Raw genomic sequence first — 23040 nt, forward strand, 5'->3', positions numbered from 1 at the left:
TTTAAATATAAAAAAATATCATCTTGAAAGAAAAATGGTGACCTAAAATAGAACGGGGAGGGTATAATAATGGCCGCTTTAATCGGGCCTCACGAGAGTGACACATCAAAATAACCAATATTTTATTCATAAATCACCAAAACAATAACATCATCAGTTTTCAACCGTTAATACAACCCAAGTGGGACAATGAAATGAACAAGTACACCAATTTGCTTACACAATTTGCCACACGCAAATTATTGGACGCCCCAACATAAGGGTAAAGAGTCAGAAAGAGACAAGACTAAAATAAAAGCAGGAGCTACTAGGCCAATAATCATTGCTCAAATCAAATATTGGATATAATAAAGTCAAGAAACTAATTTGCCCACATATTTTTTTAGCCCAAAGATCCCTTCTTTATTTGCATCTGCCAGCTTTGGATTCGACAGCCAACAGCGTTTGTTACTCAGATTCTTAAGGTTCAGTTCTTATCCCATGTGTAATTCTTCCTTTACCCTCCCTCTTTGATTCTTTTGCTATTTTATTGGATTTGACCATGTGCTTGTTTGAGTATTTTGCTTTCTTTGAACTGTCTTGTTGCTAATTCTTTGAAATGTTGCTCCTTTTTCTTTTCTTAATCTTTATTTTCTAAAGATTTGATTTTATTGCTTTCTTCATTCTTGGAAACTCTAGTAGAACAATTCTGTGGTTCCTACTTTTCCCTTTTTTTTCTCTTTTTTTCTTTTTGTTTAGTAGCTGTTGAAACAGCCTCTAGCATAAATTCATGCTGAGACGGACCCTTATGGTCCGAACCTTCCTCGGATCCTGCACATAGTGGGAGCTTAGTACACCGGGCTTTTTTTGTTTAGGAGATTGTTGTTATAATTGGTGTGTGGGCCCTACTTAATTGAAACTGTAGTGATTTGTTATAAGAGGAAGTGGTAATTTTTTGTGTGATGGGTGGGTGTAATTAATGAAATTGGAAGGTGGAGTTGGCTATGGTTGAGTTGTGGCCATTGAATTTTTGGGTTGGTCACTGGATGTCTTGCTTGGCATTTTGATTGTACTTCTATACTTGTGTTTTGCAGCTATTGATGTTAGAGTCGTCTCATCAATTTAGCAGCAGCTGTTAATGCTTATCAGCTTTAGCTACCTTGCTTGTCTTAAGATTCAAGAATTGGTTAATTCCTAAGTAGGAGTCTATTCATGTAATGTTCTTTAAAAACGAGAGAAGATTCTTTATTGGTGTCCTACTTTGATCTGAAAATGTATTGGTTTCTTTGTTGGTGCTTAATGCAGCTTAAGGAGTTTTTTCTATGTGATCCTTGAAGCAACATTTACTTTGAATTCTTTGACCTTCAAACCTTCTCCACTGCTTTATGTTTCCCAATTTTACATACTAGTCAGTGGCAATTTTCTATTCTTTTGCTGCTCATGGTCAGTTTTTCATATACCTACAGTCATTCTGCAGCAAGCTTCCTAGTGTTGTGTATGTCAAAGATGCTCTCTCTTAATTATCAAAAGATCTTCCATTCAGATGTCAAAATCATAGTAGACACAAATTCATTTTATCGGGTAAAGAATGTGGCTTATCATTGTCAGATAAATATTTTATCACAATATCGTATGTCAAGCTCTTTAGCAGAACAGTAGAAATTGAAGGCACTATTCATCCCACTCTACAAAAACATCAATGAAACATAGCACTTCAAATCTTCAATATCGTTGGAGAACAGTCGAGGGATGCATGAAAGAGAATATAGCCCCACTACATGTAGATCATAGGAAACCACCGTATGCCCCACATGGTTTAATGAAGCTAAATGTCTTACGGTCTAACTGAATACACTTGACAGACAAGAGCACACCTCTTGATAGAATGTTATGTTTCTGTGTTCAATCAAGATCCCAATAGCTACTTGGATATAAAGTTGGCATTATGTAAGTTTTATCACTTTATAGAATTTGAAGGGAGCAGACTAAGTTAACATAGCAAGTCTACATAATCTTTTTGAGCATGACAATATTCTAAGTAAATGCAGCTATAGTCTTTATAATCTTCTGAGTAACAAGAATACAAATAGTTGGAAGCATTGGCTATATAGTCAAAAATAATTAGGGAAGGACAATAAATTGATGAGGAAAGATCATCGACAAAATGCTTGATGGTCAGGTCATTTTATAGTCATTTGTTCATTGAAAGTGAATCAAGACTCGCATGGAGATCATTATGGAAATTTAGAGCACAAGTAAAGGTGGCAAATTTTAGGTGGATTGCACTGTAGGTCTGTGGGATGCTATTCCAGTGGCAGACAACTTATGAATAAGAAGATATATAACCATCAGATGCTGTTCCTTCTGCAAGCAACGGGGAAAGGACACTGACCGCCTTTTGCTACATTATAGCTTCACTTCGGAGTCATGTGCATTGGTATACTCCATGTTTAATGTCGAGTTGGTCCATTCCAGAATAATGGAAAGATGATGAATAGTTGGCGGAAACAAAGGCTGGGAGGTAGCAGGAAGAGTTTATGGAAAACGGCAGCCTTTCTTGTTATTTGGCGTATGAAGAGAAAGACATAGAAGAACTTTTGAGGGGGTTGAAAGTTCATTGGCATGCTAATTGTTCTCTTTTGCTTATATTGTATTTATGATGTAAACATGAATTACCCTCTAGCATTGATGATTGACTAATTTTGGGAGACTTAAAGTATACTTGTAAGTGTCAACACCAACTTGGTGCAACATTTATAAATAAAATTAATATATCACCAAAGATATTCTTATATACTTTTCCAATGTTGTTCCAGGGTAGGGGTAAGGTCTGCGTAAACACTACCGTCCCCAGACCCCATTTGTGGGATTCCACTGTATTTTTTGTTGTTGTTGTTGTTGTTGTTGTATAGATTTGATTTTGTTGGATGCATATGATGATAGCTTGAAGATTGTGTGTAAATTTATCATTATCTGTGAGACATTGCGACGGTAGCATTAGCTAGGCAATCAAGAACTTCTTTGAATTGCGTGCTCATGTCATTGTAAAAATGTTCTAGTAGATCCTATTATTTCTGAAGGATTTTAGTGTTGTGATGTTGCATACTGGTTCTTCTTCGTTTAATTTTGCTGGTTGGGTAGGTGATTGACCTTTTCACCATGGTGATTCAAGTCTAATTTTATTCCACATCATTGTGATGCCTTTGGAGACTTTGTTTCTTGTATCTTCATTTGATGTGTATTTTCTTCATGATTTATGAGTATTTGTCAGAAAAAAAATTCATGCTGTATAATATCCATTGCTAAGGTGCCTTTTCTAATGTAACGTCTAAAAATCCTTATGCTTTCCATGACAAATCTAGAAATTCTTGTTGATTTTAAAGTGTTGTGTCATTATAGGACAAGGCCTAAATGCCAAATTTTTTTGTCAAGTAAAGTCAAATGCTGAGGCTCGTTCTAAACACCTGAAAACTCTTAATATGATGTTTTATCCTCCATTGACGATGAACATTTCAACTTCTCTAACTGTTAAATTTTTTTTACATTCATTTAATTTATTTGATACTATTTTCTTTCTGGAATCAAGTCGACTAAATTCTCAAAGTGAAGTGCTGCATGAAAGATTACAAACTACATGTAATATACTGCTCCACATAATGGTTGCAGACCAAATATTTTGAAATAGTATCATTGTTGATTGATCAGACATATCATTGCCAATCTCGAAATTTGTCCTCAAAACTCGAACTGTGTCAAATATATATGGATGGACATAATAAATTTAAAGCTGTTGGTTCTCAATTTTATCTAGCGCATATGCAGCTCTGCTCCAATTGTTTTGATTTGAACTTTGTTAGTTCTTTCTACAGATGCACAGGGTGTAGAGGCTCGAGAGCCATCATCTTCAAAATCGTTTTATTGATTGGGTAGCACAGAAATTTCGGAAACTGTGGTATTAGTATAAAGTCAGTTTCGTCCGTTCAATTTATGGACAAAAATCAACATGCGGCCTGCATTATATATGCCAAGATCTAGTGAAGCACAGCACAATAGCATGGGTGTCTCTGGAACTACGCCAACGTCTTTACCCAGTTTGCCCAAATTGGAGGAGAGATTTCCCAAATTGCCAGATTCTCTTCATGTTATCTCGGAGAAGGAGCTAACTGCAAGCTTCATTTCTCCACGGGCAATTTCATCGACATCTAAGAGTGGAACAGTTGGGCACCTATTGTCGTCCACTTCTGGACCCCACAGAGATTTTCACTTTTTACCTTCCTCTCCTCAAGAAACTCGGCCACGTTACTATCCATTTATCTCAAGTGGGGCTTCTATGTCAACCAGCCAAGCTTCACGCTCAAGTTTACATTCTACCTCGTTGAATACCAACCCCTTGGGGAACCACAAACAGAATTCATTTCATGAGTTTCTTGCTTTTCCTCCAAATGTTCCTGTTCAAAATGGCCAAGTGGAAAGCCTTGCCAGCGTCATGGCATCCGATGATGGTGTTAAGAGATCTGATTGGCAAGACTGGGCTGATCAGCTAATTAACGATGATGACACTCTCGGTTCAAGCTGGAGTGATATCCTATTAGATGTCAATTTTCCAGATCCAGAACCTAAGGTTTGTTCGTTATGCTTTACCTATTTAAGGAATCTAGGGAAAGGAAGAGAAACGAAGGGAAACTAAAAGGAGAGAGCTAATAAATTCTAATAGCTTATTTAACAGAATATCATCCAGTTTACGCCAAGCTGCGAGAAGTAGAATACATCCATATATCTTTGTTAAAAAAGGTAGAATACATCAATATATAGTTCTAAGTAAGGACTCCATATTTTTCGTTGCGTTACATTCTTAATCTTGTCATATGAACTCTTTCTCCATTTGATTTCCCTGTATTATTTGTTTTGTTAAATTCTGTACAAGCTTGACATTCACTTTCAACAAGGCGCAAAGGTGAAAGTTTTTTCATGGGTTTTGGCCTCACCAACATAACCTTTGCTGTTAAATTAAAACTTCCTTTGTATATTGAAATGCTGAGTTATTGTTAAACAGAATAGGTTTTAGACTCCAAAGCAAGAAAAATGTGCATTTCACTTTCTTTAAGCTCGTCTAGTGTTTCCTTCCAAGTGCATTATGCTAAGAATCATTTCGGATTTGACGATATTAGTTTTTTTTTTCTTCATGTTCTTAGTTAACATAAGTTTCTAATGCTCATGTCAGCTGTCTGAGATCCCTGCAAAACAGCCGCAACTTCCTCCTCCTGCTCCTGCTTCATCGGGGCAAAGCTGCCCAGTTGGTAGCCCATCATCTTCCACATCTAAGCCTCGAATGAGGTGGACGCCAGAGCTTCACGAAGTCTTTGTAGAAGCTGTCAATAAGCTTGGTGGCAGCGAAAGTGTGTAGCCTCTTCATTTTGAAGATATGATCTTTTAAGGGTTCGGATGACTTTACTGTATCTTACTCACAATCTTACTTTGCAGAAGCTACTCCGAAGGGTGTCTTGAAGCTCATGAATGTGGAAAGCTTAACCATCTATCATGTTAAAAGCCACTTGCAGGTATAATTAAACCTCTTCACTGACTTTTTTCCTGCTGCAGTATCAGGTGACAAAATTATTCACTTTATACATTTCTTTGAATTTCAGAAATATAGGACTGCCAGATACAAACCAGATCCCTCTGAAGGTAGAAGTTGCCTCATTGATTACTTTATAAACTTTTGCATAGATCAGGCATTTGTTGCACCATATTCTACTTATTCTCTCGGAATATCTTTCCTTGGGCATTGAGAACGAATTACCATACTTCAGCTACATTCTCATGTCATTCTACAAGATATTTCTTTGTAATAAAATTAGTTGTGCTAGTATTTCCTGCCCACCATTCCTTCTCCTTGAGTCAATGAAATGCGTGAATGTGAATTAATGTTGGAGAGACTAAGTTAACCTTGCTGATGCTGAGTAGATATTTTATTGAAATTGAGGAATGGACTGTCATTACAGGAATTTCAGAAAAGAAGCCAACTATCGTCACGGAGATGCCATCTCTGGACTTAAAAACGTAAGTCATTTCTCTGCTTATATTGAAACATATTACTAATGCATCACCGATCTTGGATAACTGCTTATTTTTCCTCTATGTCATTTGTAGTGAATATCTTTATTAAGACATGTCATTTTAGCTGCACAGACGTTTATCCCTCTATCCATATTTAGTTGACTTAGTATGACTGCTAACTAGTCATGAAGCTGAGGAGTAATATTATAATGTTTACAAATTGTTTATAAGAAGAATTAAGTCCAAGAATATCGGTGAAGGTATCTTTTACAACTTTGGTACTTTATATGGAAGTTTGTGCATGCCCCGGTCATTCAACACAAATATAAGGACTAATTTGTGCAACATAGGAAGACTTCGTCAGAGCAGTTTATTTCAAATCTCATTCAGCTTGCAAATTCCAAAATTCCTTGGAGAGAGCACTTTCTTTTTTCTGTTGAAATTTGCAACCAATTGTTAAATCTTAATGTGGAATCTGATTACAGGACTATGGGAATAACAGAAGCATTGAAAATGCAGATGGAAGTGCAGAAGCAGCTTCATGAACAACTTGAGGTATGTGAATGATTAAAGACTCCAGCAGTATTCGTTGCATCTATTCTTTCTTGCTTTTATTGCACCTGATTTTCTTGTCAATTGAGAAGACAAGTCTCCTGAACATGAGGAGAGGGGCAGATGTATTAGCATATTGGCGGATACTTCTTAGCTGGTCATCTCATATTTTGATAAGAACAAGCATAAGCATAGAGGTTGTTTGGCTAAGCTTATAAGCGGGTTAAACCGGCTTATAAGCACTTGTTGGCTTATCTGCACGTGTGGTAAATATTCGGCCAAAAGCCATAAGTTGATCACCCCCAACTTTGACCAAGTCTTTTACGATTTTATCTCTAATGTCTTTTGTAATCTCCGAAATTCTCTTTCTAAATCATAGTTTTAATTATATCGCTATTCTATTTTCGTAATTCGTCCTTTTATATAAAAATACTTTTAAAGTTATATTTTTTGTAAATGACTTTAAGGATCAATATTTTTAATAGAAAAAGTGCTCATTAACACATTCTTACCAAACACACTAACTACATATTATCAATTTCAGTACTTCTATCCAAAAATATAACTGCTTATTTATCAAATTATTTTCAGCACCGAAATGGGCTTTTCAACAGTTGATGCTTATCAACTACTTTTAATCAACTAACCCAAATGGACTCTATATAATATGGGAAGCTAAGTTGCTTCGACACGACTGTTTAGGTGCCGCCCCTGTGTCGACATGACACTAGTATGGGTGTGGGTATGGGATCCGTACTGGATCTGATCAAACAATTTTGGGTACTTTGACCACGACGGACGGAAAAATTTGAGATGAGATACAATTTGGTTCCCGAAATCAGAACTAAAATTAGGGTAAATTTGAAGAAAATAGCATACGTTATCTAGGAAATCAATCATTTACTTATCTATAACTTGAGAATAAAAAAAAATATCTACACTTTACAAGTTATACATGAGTATTCCACAAAATTTCTCATAATTTAGAGATATTTCTATATTTTTATTCTTTTGAACAATTTTTAGCCGGATCCCTGCACCTGTATCCGTACTAGGATCCGTATCCCCAAATCTTAGAATTTACATTTCGAAGGATCCGGCCTCTAGATCCGAACTTGTGTCGGACACCCGCACCCGTGTCCGAGCAACTTAGATAGGAAGTAGATAATATATGGATTACAAGCTTGGATATAATTTAATAATCGGGTGCTTGGTTGACCTTATTAAAATATGAGATCCGCATCCCGGAATCTTAGAATTTACATTGGGAAGGATCCGACCTCTAGATCCGCACTCGTGTCAGACACCCGCACTCGTGTCCAAGCAACTTAGATGGGAAGTAGATAATATATGGATTACAAGCTTGGATATAATTTAACAATCGGGTGCTTGGTTGACCTTATTAAAATTTGAGATGTCTATTTGATAAAATGCTCTGTATGGCTTAGAGTTAGATTGACGTTTCCTTCTGAAACATAATCACTTTCTCCTCAATATTGCATAAAAATAAGTAGAATATATTGTGAATAACGTATTTGTTTGCCAATAACAACAATCTCTATTACTTTGTCTTATCTGGTTACCAGACAATCTTCAGGGTTTCCCTCTTTCAAATTTTGGATACCTGCAGCTTTTATTGCCATCGTCTTGGATAAATTTCCTTCTAGAAACCATGCAAGATATCCTAGTTTCTCAGTATTTTGGTGTCAGTCGTGATATATTTGTCATTTTGAGTTATACTGTTGCAGTAGATTGAGTCCTCCGTAGCTAATATCCTTCTTTAGAAGTGCAAAGTGATATTTGTATGCTCGATATCTATAGAAGTTTTATGGTAAATCTTCCCAAGGGAAAAATAACTTCTTTAGGAAAAAATTCCATTTTATAGACCATCTGGATGGTGTTGATAGGTCTGGCAATGTGTCAAGTATTTTTTTTTTTAAAAGGTAATGATTGTGTTAATAGAACAGCACAAAGAGAGTGCTGATAATACTGTACATGTGAGCAAAAGCATAAAAAACAGAACAAAAGAAAATTCGAAAAAGTGTGGCCCTCTACAGACTACAATCCGTAGGTTAAGTAATATATATCTTTCTCTTACTTTCTTTTCTATACTTTCTTTTCTAATGTTTATAGATCACATTCTCCCGTTGCTGTTTCTTGAGAATCAATCAGAAACCTTGATAACTGGTGTATCTTTATTGTTCATCGTAGTTTTATATTAAAATTCCCTGAGCGAAAAGTACCCTTTTGTTGGCCATCCGATCAAGATGGTGTTTGATACGTCAGGTTATGTGTTAATAATACTTCGTATTTTATTTTATAATGAGCAGAAACCTTGATTACCGGTTTGTCTTTAATATTTTGCATTTGATGGGATAATTGATCATTCTAATAAGATACCTCTTTCCTCAGATCCAAAGAAAGTTACAACTGCGGATTGAAGAACAGGGGAAATACCTTCAAATGATGTTTGAGAAGACGAAAAACATGGGGAAAGAACTAAATGTGTCATCATCAAAATCAGATGAACCTCCTTCACCATCCACAGAACTAAAACATTCCCCTCCTGATGATAAATCAGATGCCTCCGAGCAGGATCATGTCAGCATTGGACATGGTTCAGGTGATGCTTCAAGATCTCTGGAGGATCTTTCCAAGAACAATGAACGAAAGTTGCCCAAAAGGAAAGCTTGTGAGAATCATGGCTTGGACGTTAGAGACTTAAGTTCCCTTACAACAGAAGGTGCAAAATCGGAGGAAATGTTACCTTCATGAGCCTTGACAGACTCTTGTAATTGTAGCTTTGTAGCAAGGATAGCTGTAATGTGAATTGTGGTGTCAATGTTGTTGACAGACTTGTAAAAAAAAGATTTCTGGATTATAATCCAATCAGTCTTTCTACCTCTTTGCATTTCCAAATAGGTGTTTACCTGCAATCACTTTCAATATCTATTAAGAGTTAGCGTTTCGATTCACAGTTATTCAAGCTACATGAAAGACCATTAGTCTTTGCAAGATAGTAATAAAAAAGGAACTCTAGGGATAAAAGAGTAAAAATTAGACCATGTGTAGTAAGAATTTCATATTTCATCAAGTTGCTGTACTTTGTTTTATATAGAAGTGATTGTTACAAAATTAGAGCCACTATATACAGGATAGTATGATACAGAAGACGAATCAAGGAGGCAATGATGATGAGTGCGTGTATATGACCGGATTGTTTGTTGTTCAAGAATTCTTGTTTATGCAAATCATAATATCCATACATAGTTTTTTGAACTAAGATTTCAATTCTTGTATGTTTTAGCAGTAATATATTCTCTCATGGAGTTGAGGTTTAAAATATGGAAGAACTAAGCGTTTTCATGACTCTACAGCCTCATCAATTTTGTTTTAGTTAATCCCTCTTTCATGACCACATTTCTTTCCGGTTAAAGAATAGGAAATATTTCTTGCTGTTACATCAATTCAATTTTCATTTCATCCAGAAAACATCATCTTTTTTTCAGTAATGGCTTTGTCATTTGATCTAATAACGTTCTGCTAGATATATAGGAACATCTGTTATAAATATTGATAACTCTAGGATAGAGTAGAAAGATCAATTAAATAATGAACCGTTAGTTGGAAATCATCGATTGCTGACAATTGATGATCAAACATTTGTGTTTTTCGTTTAATGTCATTTGTCACAGTTGATTCAGCTGTCAACCGAAATGTATATAATTAAGGCACTTAATCAACCATACTTATCATGTCTTAGTTAACAGAGTTAAATCTATATCCAGGCTTGGAGGTACTGACACGCAATGAGATAAAAATGAGTGACATATGAATTATGAATAATTAATGTCTCTCATCATTTCTCCGACAGAGGATGAGGTGGGATAGAAGACAAATGGGCATGTATAAAATGCCAAACTAAATGTGGCATTTAAGTATGTAATTCTACCTTAAAATATTCAACTAAGTCTTATTCAATGCGTCAATGTTAGTATATTATGTCACGTAGTTGCAAGAAATTGGACACAATATAAGTTTTTGGAATAGACATCTAATAGAGAGTCTAGTCCATACTTCTTTAGAAATTTTCTTAAATGGTTTGCTATGTTGGATACTTTTAATGACGTGAGCTTTTTGAAAAAAAAAATAAAAAATCGTGTAAGCTCGATCCAAATCAAACAATATTACATTGTGTTCCCACTATTATTTTGGCCGTTTTAGGCCAATAGGCCATGCATTGATAATACAACCAATTAGACATATTTCCATCGACATTTACTAGGACCTTTTGAGTTTTCAATGCTTGGAATTCTAATTTTTGTAAGTGAGGTAATCACGTTTACTTTTTGCCCATTGAAACAAATTTAATGATATGTTTGACAAAATCTAATACTGAGTCACATCAGAAATTTTGGAGTGTTCCAATTTAGTTAGATGCCTATCGCTAGAAAATGTCATTTATACCCCGTTTGTGGTGGTAGAATTGTTTGACTATTAACCGTTTAAGTTAATTAATAATTTTCATCATTGCAAGTACTACAATTTTCATTTAATTAAATGATGGATTTTCTGTTTGCTTACAAACTAATTAACCTAGTAGATGCTTCGAGATCAAATCCTTAAGACCATCTCCGTCACTCATGTCTCCCAAATATTTTACAAATTTAGAGCAAGGGTAGACTATTTTGTATTTACACTTGCAAGGAAATTCATTATTAATCATATAAAAATAAGTACTTTTTGTTGAGCATACAGTATCATATATTTAATAAGTGAAAACCCTTTAATAAACTAATTACGTACGTGAGGCCATCCTAGCTATACATTGAGCCCCTCTGTAATTCTCCTTTTACCATATCATTGTCAATGTAATCATAAAAAGCTAGTTTTTCAATCTGATTAATTTTGATTCTCCATATCCACAAACAAACAAGCAAAGGTATTGATATTTGTCACTAATACTTTTAGGACGAATTTAACTTTTACACACTGTATATATTTAATTGACCATAATTCACTATCAAATAACCTAAATGATAACTACAAATAATTTTGACCATAATAAGTCAAATAAAAAATAAAGCAGGGTATCAACTGCAATAGGTTATAATATATTTGATGTTAGATTCTGTTGGGACAATTAAGTTGATAATATCTTCCTAGGCTACTGGCAAAAGGAAAAAAAAAAAAAAAGAAGTCGAATTTTGTGAATAATGGGAGGTCACAACTCTCAATAAGAGGTTCAAAATTTGATGTCAAACTCGAGTAGTAGTAGTAGCAGCAGCTGTCTCCATAGTCTTATCCTTGAGAGTGGGCACCATGTACGTAGTTTTTTAAGTTTGCAATTCCAATTCAACGCCATACACATTAATTAGTTTCCATTTCTTCTCAATTGCTTGAGAATAAGTCCAAATTTGCCTCTCTTCAGTTTATTCTTTTCCGAGATATCACCTCACTCTCACAACAATCATGAATTTGATAGTGAGTGTATTTGTCCCCGCGCTTCACATAGCATCTTTTCGTGTCGTGTTTGCAAATAATATTTTCTAAAACATACTAGTAATATATACATTATTATAATTAGGTTCACGCTTGCTTGATATAATACTTTTAAATAATTAGCGTTTAGTCATGTATTTAATGTTAGACTTTGGACTTACGTTAATTGTTTATAGCCTGAAAGAATAGTGACGTGTCCCAAGTGGTGGATAAATAAAAAGGCCTAATATTAAATATTGTGTGTGTGGATAAGTAAGGCCCAATAACTATTGGCCTGTGATGGGTAGACGCTTTTTATAAATAGAGGCAACCCCCCTTTCCCTAGCTATTAGAAAAAACCTAGCGTATTCTACCTCTTGAATACGTGGTAACGGTAAACGTCCCATCAGTCAAGTTCTCTAGGCTATGAGAGCGCGTAGCTAGTTGATCGTGGAAGTTGGTATCAGACTTGATCGTCGGTAGTTGTTCCTGCTGAATCCATGGAGTTTAACGGTACGCTTCCTTGAACTCTAACTCTAGATTAATTGCATAATTGTGTCTTAATCTCTGCTATGGCTGCGATTTAATAATCTTACAGTTGGTATCAGAGCCACCATAGTTTGGGATTGAGATCAATTGTTCTTATCATGGGTTAGAAAGCAGTAGTCTCATGTCATCGATGAACTGTTATTTTTGAAGTTTCAATGTTGTTTTATCTCTTGTATTGGTCCTTTTACCAGTGAAATTAAAGTACATAGCAGTTTTGTTAATTGATGTAAAAATCACAATACTTTCCGCTGAAATATTGTTGATTTGCTTGGAACCGATCCAAAAGAAAGAAAAAAAAACGTTAGGTTTTGAAGCTATCGGCTATTGAAATAGTTGTGTAAGAAAGAAATTTGTGATTGGTTAATTTAATACACATAGCGACGCAAAGTGATGGATTGTACTGTTCCAAGAAAACTCTGTTTTAACCTAATATTTTGAGATAACTTGACTTTGTCTTTTGGTGTATGTAGTTGATATTTTCTATTCTGTTAAGTTCCTGGGGCCACAATCCCTATAGAATATTCTCTTGCCAAACATTCTGAATTATAACTTTTCTTGTGATAGTAAAAGGACCTTGAAAGTGCTTAGTTGAAATTGATTCAGCACTTACGTGATATTATAAATATTGTCCTTTTATAACTTGTTTGTTAACGTACTGTGAACGTTAATAATATAATTATGAAACTTTTCTTGATTTTATTAGAGAATTAATTTAATAAATACTAAAATATTAATCATATACGGACTCTATTTTAATTTTACATGTATATTATATTAGCCAAATAAGAATTTATGATTAATAAATAGTTTCCACCAAAGTGATCTATTTATTTGGAGTCACTGAAAATTCTTAAAACTACATACATGTGAGATCATTCAATACATGGATTGAGAGTTATGATTAATAGATAGTTTCCATCAAAGTAGTCTATTTATTTGAGTCATTAAAATATTCTCAATGTACTATGTCCAAATTATCCTTTACAAGTGTATACTAGTGTTGGAGATTTTCCTTTTGATACTACTAACACTAAATTAATGCTAAGGATAAGTTGTTGTAAGAGGAGGTTTTGTGTCTCTTACCTAAAGGAAGGACACAATGTATGTCTTGTACTCTTGGATAATAAAAAGGAGGTTTTGTATCTCTTGCCTAAAGGTGAGGTTGCAATGAATGCCTTGGACTCCTTATTATTTTTAAAAGGGGAGACAGTTGCATCTTCTACCCAAAGGAGGGGTGTGATGGATGTCTTTGAGTGTTTTGATCTATATATTCTAGCCCATAATTTTATCTAATTTTTGTGTTGTTTGCTTATACAGCTGTTAGCAACATGACTACTCAGTTGAATTCCATTGAAACTTTGACTAGTAGCAACTACAAGATGTTGAAATAGTGTTAGGTCTGATGGACCTAGACTTTGCATTGACTGAACAGAAACCTGCTAAACCTACAACTACTAGCACTACTGATGAAAAGGCTAAGTATGAAAAATGGATGAAGACTAACAAATTGAGTCTTATGATCATGAAGAGATCCATTTCTGATCACATAAAAGGTGCAATTAAGGATAATGGAAATGCAAAAGATTTTTTGAGTGCTATTGGACAGAAATTCCTAGAATCTGATAAAGCTGAGATAGTTAGCCTAATTAATTCCTTGTCTACCATAAAGTATGACCTTGTAGGTAATGTCCGTGATCACATTATGAAATTGGTTAACATTGCTACCAAACTGAACAATTTAGGTGTAACCATTACCGATGATTTTCTTGTTCACCAATCTCTAATGTCCCTTCCTGAGCAGTTTAACCAACTTAAGACAACCTATAATGCACAAAAAGATAAGTGGAGTATTGATGAGCTTATTACTATTTGTGTGGTAGAGGAAGTGAGGATCCAAAAGGAGAAAGTTGAGGGTGTAGTGAACTTTGTTAGTTCGTCTAGATCAGCTGACTATCCCTCTTATAAAAGAAAAGGTGGACCCAAATTTCACAAAAAGAAACATGGTCATTCTCAACATCCAGGTGGTAATAGTGGTCATCTCTAATAAGCATGGTGTTAAGCAAGATCAGTCTCATAATTCTCTTAGTCCTCAAGCTGTAATTAAGAAAGAAATCTAGTGTTGGGATTGCAAACAAGTAGGTCATAAGAAAGCTGGTTGTCCTCTGAAAAAGAAATCAGGTAATTTTTTGGCTTTTGTCTGCTTTGAAACTAGTCTTGTTCATGTTCCTTTAAATTCCTGGTGGTTGGATAGTGGTGCAACTGTTCATGTAACCAATGACTTACAAGATCTAGTAAGCAGACGGAAGCCAAAAGAGGATGAAGCTAGTGTTGTTGTGGGCAATGGACTCAAAGAAAAAGTAGAGTTTATAGGGATATCTATTTTACCTTTTAAGAATAATTCTAGTATTCGTTTAGAAAATACTATTTTTGTACCGTCTATGAGACGGAAATTAGTTTCGGTTTCCCTTTTAGACAAAGCTGGTTATTCATTTCAACAAAATAATGGTATTATTAAAATTTCCTATGATTCACATGTTGTTGCTGATGTTTTTTTTAAGTGATGGTTTATATCGCTTGAATATATTGAATGAAACTTTTTCTGCAATGTATGTAGAAAATATTGCCCACAAAAGGTTTGCTATGAGTAAAACGTCTTACCTATTATGGCATAGGCGTCTTGGTCATATTTCTAGAGAAAGAATTGAACGATTGATAAAGAAAAATATTTTACCTGTTCTTGATCCAAAAGATTTTGAAACTTGTGTAGATTGTGTTAAGGCTAAAATGACCAAGGTTAAGAGAAAGGGTTCCACTAGGAGCTCTGAACTCTTAGAAATAATTCATACTGATATTAGTGGACCTTATGTACCTACTTTGACCAATCATAAATATTTTATTACTTTTATTGATGACTTTTCAAGGTACTATTATATATATCTTTTAAAAGAAAAATCTGAAGCACTTGATAAGTTTAAAATTTACAAGACTGAAGTTGAAAAACAGCTTGGGAAGTCCATTAAGATAGTGAGATCTGACCGTGGTGGTGAGTACTATAGAAAATATGATGAGTCTGGTCAATGTATGAGGCCTTTTGCTTTATTTTTGCAAGAATGCGAGATAGTAGCACAATATACCATGCCAGGTACTTCTGAGTAGAATGGTGTGGCTGAAATACGAAATCGTACTCTCATGAAAATGGTGAGAAGTATGATGTCAAGGACTAGCCTACCTGGGTCTCTTTGGGGTGAAGCCTTAAAAACAGCTAGCTATATCCTAAATAGAGTTCCTACAAAATCTGTCTTGAAAACCCCCTTTGAACTATGGACAATCCGAAAACCTAGCTTGAACCATTTTCACATTTGGGGATGTCCAGCTGAAGTTAGTATTTATTCACCCATAGAAAAGAAAACTGATCCTAAAACTACCAGTTGTTTCTTTATAGGCTATTCTAATCACTCTAAAGGTTTTAAGTTTTTTTGTTCTGGGCGTGGCACTAGAATCGTTGAGTCTATTAATGCGAAATTTCTTGGGCATGATGTTTGTGATTGTGATTGTTCATATGGTAAGGAAATTGTATTGAAAGAGAAGGAAGTCATTGTCCATGTACCTGTTATACATGAAAATGTGGTAAACCAACCTATTTATGAGGGGGAGAATCAAGGGAACAATGACGTAGATCCCATAGTTCCTGAACAAAATGTACATAATGAACCACTCCGCAGGTCACAAAGAGAAAGAAGTTCTGCCATCTCTAATGATTTTATCGTGTATGTGATTGAAAATCTTAGTGATACTGGAGAGCTGACTGATCCTTTATCATATGCTCAAGCTATTTCCTCTCCATTTGTTGATAAATGGCGTGAGGCAATGAAAGATGAAATGCGCTCCATGGAACACAATGGAGTGTGAGAGTTAGTTGAATTGCCTGAAGGTTTTAGACCTATTGGTTGCAAATGTGTGTTTAAAACTAAAAGAGACTCTAAGGGAAACATAGACCGTTATAAAGCAAGGTTGGTTGCTAAGGGTTACACTCAGAAAGAAGGTATTGATTATAAAGAAACATTTTCTCCTGTTTCATCCAAAGATGCATTTAGAATTGTGATGGCTCTTGTGGCTCATTTTGATTTAGAATTGCACCAGATGATGTTAAAATTGCTTTCCTGAATGGGAGTCTACTTGAAGAAGTTTACATGGTTCAACCTGAAAGATTTAAAGAAGCTGATAAAGAACATCTAGTGTGCAAGCTTAACAAATCCATATATGGGCTTAAACAAGCCTCCAGGCAGTGGTACTTGAAATTTGATGAAATTATTACAAAATTTGAATTTGTGAAAAATAAGCTTGATGAATGTGTTTATCTCAAAATAGCTAGTGGCAATTTCATTATTATGGTTCTCTATGTTGATGATATTTTGCTTGCCACAAATGATTTGGGCTTGATGAATGAGACCAAATAATTTTTGTCTAGGTCTTTTGACATAAAAGATCTTGGTGAAGCCTTTTTGTTCTTGGGATAGAAATTAAAAGAGATAGGTCATGTGGTTTATTGGGTTTATCACAGCGTTCCTACATTGAGAGTGTTCTTAAAACTTTCAATATGCAAGAATGTAGGCCTGGTGTTGTTGTAAAAGGAGACAAACTTAGCAAGGATCAATGTCCGAAAAATGAAGTTGAAATGAGAACTATGAAAGATGTGTCATATGCAATTGTTGTTGGTTATTTGATGTACATACAGGTTTGTACAAGGCTTGATATTGCATTTACTGTTAACATATTGGGAAGATTTTCTTCTAATCCTGGGTGGGCACATTGGGTGGTTGCAAAAAAAGTGATGAGATATCTACAACGCACCAAAGACTTCATGCTTGTATACAAAAAGGTTGATGATTTGGATCTTCTAGTATATTCAGATTCTGCTTTTGCAGGTTGTCAAGACACTATGAAATCAACTTCTGGGTATATTTTTATGTTGGGTGGAGGTGCTATTTCTTGGAAAAGTGAGAAGCAAAGTATCACTGCTACATCTACAATGGAAGCTGAGTTTATTGCTTGTTTTGAGACTGCTTCACATGTTGTCTGGATGAAGAATTTTCTTACTAAATTGCAAATTGTGGATTTTATATCTAAGCCGATGACTATTTTCTGTGACAACAGTGCAGCTATGTTCTTCTCCAAGAATAACAAGAGAACAAGAGGCTCTAAGCATGTTAGCCTTAAGTTTCTTAAGGTTAGAGACATGGTAAAAGAAGGTAATATATGTATTGAGCATATTAACACAAAATCTATGTTGGTTGATCCTTTGACTAAAGGTCTTAGGCCTGTGATGTTTAATGAACATGCTAAAAATATGGATATTTTAGAGTCTTTTGATGTACTTTAGTCAGTAGGAATTACTTTGTAATTGCTGACTGAGATATTCCTTTTAATAAATTCTAGTTTTATGCAAGCTTGTGTTATTTGATATTTGTTATGCTTATGACTAACATGAAAATTTATTTGTTTTTATTTCCAATTGGACATTGCATAAACTCATGATATCTTTGAGTCTTGCGGCTTGTTGCCTTGATTATCCCAGGTAAGGCACAAGGGAATCCTCCTGAGGTGATATGATTTTGTGTCACTTTGAGGCTCCTGAGGTGATATGGTTATAATATCACTTGGAGGATTATTTCTTTCTAAGAGGTGTCAATCTATTCACCTTGATTAGAAAGATAAAATGCGTAGCACACATGTTTGATCCATGTTGATAGAAATTCTAGCATATGTGGTCGTAGATAGAATTCATACCTTAAAATGGTGTGATGCCTGCTACGATTCATTGTTAATCTTTTCTATTGAGACTGAATGGATTGTTATATGGGTCATTTTACCCTTTGTTATGTGAGTAGTGTGGCCACCGTAGAGTCTAAAATCCTTTTTCAAAATAATTTTCGTAAAAACTCAAATATTTAAAATTGTTTTCTTGTCCTCAATTAACGTTGGCGTCCAAGTGGGAGAATGTTAGAATTTGGACTTACATTAATTGGTTATAGCCTGAAAGGATAGTGATGTGGCCCAAGTGGTGGATAAATAAAAAGGCCTAATATTAAATATTGTGTGTGTTAATAAGTGAGACCCAATAACTACTGGCTTGTGATGAGTAGACACTCTTTATAAATAGAGGTCAACCCCCCTTTCCCTAGCTATTAGAAAAACCTTAGCGTATTCTACTTCTTGAATACGTGGTAACGGTAGACGTCCCATCAGTCAAGTTCTCTAGGCTGTGAGAGCGCGTAGCTAGTGGATCGTGGAAGTTGGTCTCAGGCTTGATCGCCAGTTGCTGTCCCTGCTGAATCTATGGAGTTTAACGGTACGCTTCCTTGAACTCTAACTCTAGATTAATTGCATAATTGTGTCTTAATCTCTGCTATGGCTGCGATTTAATAATCTTACATTTAATACTCTCTTATTAGTCTACTTATTTTAGCATGACTTAGTACTCTTAGATTATGTTTATTTTTATTATGGCTTTTTAATTAGCAATATTTATATTACATAATTTTATTGTTGAATATTTTTGGATAATGCCATGACATATCTCATATTTTGTATTATTTTCTTGAAAAATACTTTATATAGTTGTATCTTACTAGGACTAAAGAAATATTTTGAGCATAATTTATATGTTTTGTTCTACGAAGATTTTACCGGTAAAAAAACTGAATAACCCGAAAACCCGAGAAAAATCGAGAGCGAAAAACCTGAGTTTTATTGGTTTGGTTTGGTCTTTAGATTTAATAATCCGACACAATTGATTTGGTTTGATAATTGTAAAATCTGAACCAACCCTACCTATATATACCCCTGCCTGCAATCTTTATAAAAGGGGCAAATCCCAATTGTAGAAATTTTGGAAGTCAATTCTTCGAATATCACTCACCTTAATGAAATTACTTTGTAAAATTATTTATTTTTATTATGCTCCAATAAGTCATTCATGTTTATACATTTATCTTATAAACTAATAATGGCTTTTGAATATAAAATCACTTACTATTTAAAAGTTTCTTATAAAGTTATGTCAATTCCAAAGGACGACAATTGCACAAAGTACTGGTAACTGAACTTCACCAGAATCTGAGATGAATTTTTATTGCAAATTATTGAGATTTTGGTAAAGTTTCTAGCAATAAAAACTTTTTCTCTTTTATTTGACATAGAAAAGGCATTTTTATCATAAGAACTATATTACAGTTGCTTGAAAATGTTGTTAATTGTTTTACAAGTATAGATCTTACGGTATGCATCAACACCAGAAAATTGGAATAAATTTTCAATGCCTGAGGAGTTTTGACTTATTACTGCCGAAAAATATCTTGTCTATATGCCATCCCAACGATAAATAAGTTTTTTATATTTAATTACACAAAAGAGTATCCTAGAAAAGCAAATAGTACTGCAAAAACAAACTGACATCACACCTGAAATATTAATTGCACAAATTCAACGACGACTATTTACTACACATCTTAGAAAGAAATAGGAGTATTGGATAAGGTAAACTAGAAAGATCACTTTTTCTCTACTTGGGTATTAGCAGTAACCATTACGTCTCAAATTATTTATTGCTATTTCTAAAAATAATTATATTAAATTATTTATTATTTTAGAAGTTGAAGAAATAATTTTTTTTTACTCTTTGTAGTAATTATTATTGAAAATAGAGATGTCATATAAATAAAATAAATATTTAATAAAGAGAAATCTTATATTTTAAGATATAAATAAAGGTATATTAGTAAAAAAAATTAGATAATTAATATTTTCTTAAATGATGTGTAAAATAGACACACAATAAATAATTTGAAAGGGAAGGAGAACTTTTTTATGATCGAATATTTTGTACTACTGCTAGTTTTTTTTACCCCTTAAATACTTCTCAATAAAAAAATGCAGTTTAGTAGTAGTAGCAGTGAGCCAAGGCTCCGAGGAATCTGGCTAGATCTTCTGATGAAGAGGTAGGTTCTTCTTAAGAATAGATATACCACTAATATAAAAAACCAAAGTTGTCAGGTACTTCTAGGGTTTTCAGTCTTAAATATCACTTGCTGATTAGGTCAAGCCTTGTACTTTAGTAGTTTTTTTTTTATTTCCTACCCGGTATTCGGTACCCGCATTGAATCCGATTATATCTGGATTCTTGCCGCGTAGGGCCCCATTCCGAGGGAAGCGCTTCTTATCAAAGATTTTTCCATACCCAGGGCTCGAACTCGAGATCTCTGATTAAGGAAAGAGCAGTCTCATCCACTGCACCACATCTTTGATGGTTAACTTTAGTAGTTAGGATAACGTAATCCTAGGAGGAAGAGGGAGTAATTAATACTTTTGAGTTATTGTCACTAAAAATACTCATTTTCTTCATTTTTACTTGTCTACTATTGACTTTGTACACCTCTTAAAAACCAATAAATAAAGTGCATAATTTATCATTATACCCATATTAATTAGTGTATAGTCTTAATGAATTTGAAAAATGATTTGGAATGAGTAAATGTTAAGGGCAAGGTAGGAAAAATAAATTATTTTCTCTTAATATGCGAAAGTGATAAGTAAAATTAAAAATTTATTTTTAGAATAGTGGACAGGTAAAAGTGAACGGAGGAAGTACTTAAAAGGAGAAAATATGTACCTTTTGTATGTATTAAAATTAAAAAATAAAATAAATGAGATTAAAAGTTTTATGTTTTTCGAGCCAACAGGCACCCCAACTAAAGACTAAAGTTGTGATTGTGAAGGTTCATCGAAGAAGTTATTAGCGGGGCGGGGCACTATCAAAACGCCTTGAGATTCATGTGTGGGACTTAGTTCTTTGAGGCTTACGCCCCCAAACGTTTGACTCTGCGCTCTAAGCACGCATAATGTTCAACGCTCGAGACTCGCCCAACAGCTCCTATGCAAATCATGTGTTTAATTCACTAATTTACATTGTTGACTCTCAAAATTCTTTAACATATGAATGATTAAAGTTCTTTTTATCTATAGGAATATAAAAATTGTGAATAACTCAAATAACGAACTATAATATTGCATAGTTACTAATTGAGAACATCGTGATGGTGAATATCATTTGAATATTTCTTCTAAAAATAGATAATCAAAATTTATATCGATCCTTACTTGATTCTTCACGTCTTAGTTCTATGTCTCTCAAAATTATCATATATTTCTTGTTTTATTATTTAAAAATTATTTTATATTTATTCATGAAGAAGTAATATTTTAAATTACAGTATTGATAAAATTTATTGAGTATTTACTTTTAAAGAGGTTACTAACCTCTCTACTTTCAAACAATTAAAATTATAATTTCTTGAAAAATATTATCAAACTGCATATTTTATATTTCATATGAACTTATAATGTATCATTTATATTTTTATTGTGTTATAATACTATATTATTAATTCATAAATTAAAAAATTAAAGATTCATGGGGCTTACGCCCTATGTTTCGAGGCTTTCGCCTCGCCCCGTATTAAGCAAAACGCCCCGCCTCACGACTTCGCCTTTTAAAACATTGGTTATTAGGGATATAGATACTAATTAATGATGCATTAAGATATAGTAGTATTTATTTAAATTTTAATAAAAATATTAGATTATATATTTATGGATTTGCATTTACTTATATAGTAGAAATATATAGCGTTTTAGCTTATATATGGAAAACTAAATTATCAGCTCTTATACGTTATAAAAGTTTAGGTTCAAAAGATGGAAATTAGACACGCTACGGAATGAAGGTAACACAAGATTAAACGTAATTTATCTTGAATATGAGAGTGTTATAGTTTCAACTTTGTTTACCCTCAAAATCGGATAACAATTAAACTTATAAGTGATTTTAAGTATATGTGATTTCACTTGGCACAAACTGATAAATATAAGAATTAATGCTAGAAATTAACAGTAAAACAAGGCAAACCAATGTGATGAACAATTATGGCCCTTGAGCTAATTGCCCTCGAACCAACTGAACAAGCTATTGAAAGTATGAACTAGACGACAGAGCTTGCAAGAGAAAAACGTGTGATATATTGTTTTGATATGCGTGAGTGTAAGATCGTTACAAAATGATTAGAACAATAGAACCCTCTTTATATAGTAGATGTGTCACGACCCCAACCCCGGTCATGATGGCGTCCAACACACTGCTAGGCAAGCCCGACCATTCAACAACATTATCCCAAATTCTTATTCAGATTATAGATAAATATCACACCATAGCCCAACAGAATCCAGTGTCACGAATATGAGCCTCTAATACAGAATATCCACATATTACAAGTCTGTCTAGGAAAAATACAGAATAAAGATAGGGATAGAGGGGAGAGATCAAGGTTGCGAACGCCATGCAACTACCTCAATACTCCCGAATACTGC

General features: G+C 34.1%; 1 protein-coding gene across 2 annotated transcripts; it reads left to right on the plus strand.

Annotated features, from left to right (window-relative positions):
* Positions 1-315: 315 nt before the first annotated feature.
* On the plus strand, positions 316-9507 carry LOC107782085 (protein PHR1-LIKE 1). Of its 2 annotated transcripts, none has more exons than XM_016602916.2 (8): positions 316-464; positions 3849-4600; positions 5201-5375; positions 5461-5537; positions 5625-5664; positions 5982-6039; positions 6522-6591; positions 9001-9507. In XM_016602916.2, the coding sequence occupies exons 2-8, from the start codon at positions 3983-3985 to the stop codon at positions 9361-9363; spliced, it is 1401 nt and encodes a 466-aa protein (XP_016458402.1). In that variant the 5' UTR covers positions 316-464; positions 3849-3982; the 3' UTR covers positions 9364-9507. The 2 variants fall into 2 exon arrangements, with proteins under 2 accessions (XP_016458402.1, XP_075081247.1); XM_075225146.1 differs by having other exon boundaries at positions 318-484.
* The last annotated feature ends 13533 nt before the right edge of the window (positions 9508-23040 follow it).

This window comes from Nicotiana tabacum, chromosome 11 (assembly GCF_000715075.1).
Source record: "Nicotiana tabacum cultivar K326 chromosome 11, ASM71507v2, whole genome shotgun sequence".
Taxonomy (NCBI): Eukaryota; Viridiplantae; Streptophyta; class Magnoliopsida; order Solanales; family Solanaceae; genus Nicotiana; species Nicotiana tabacum.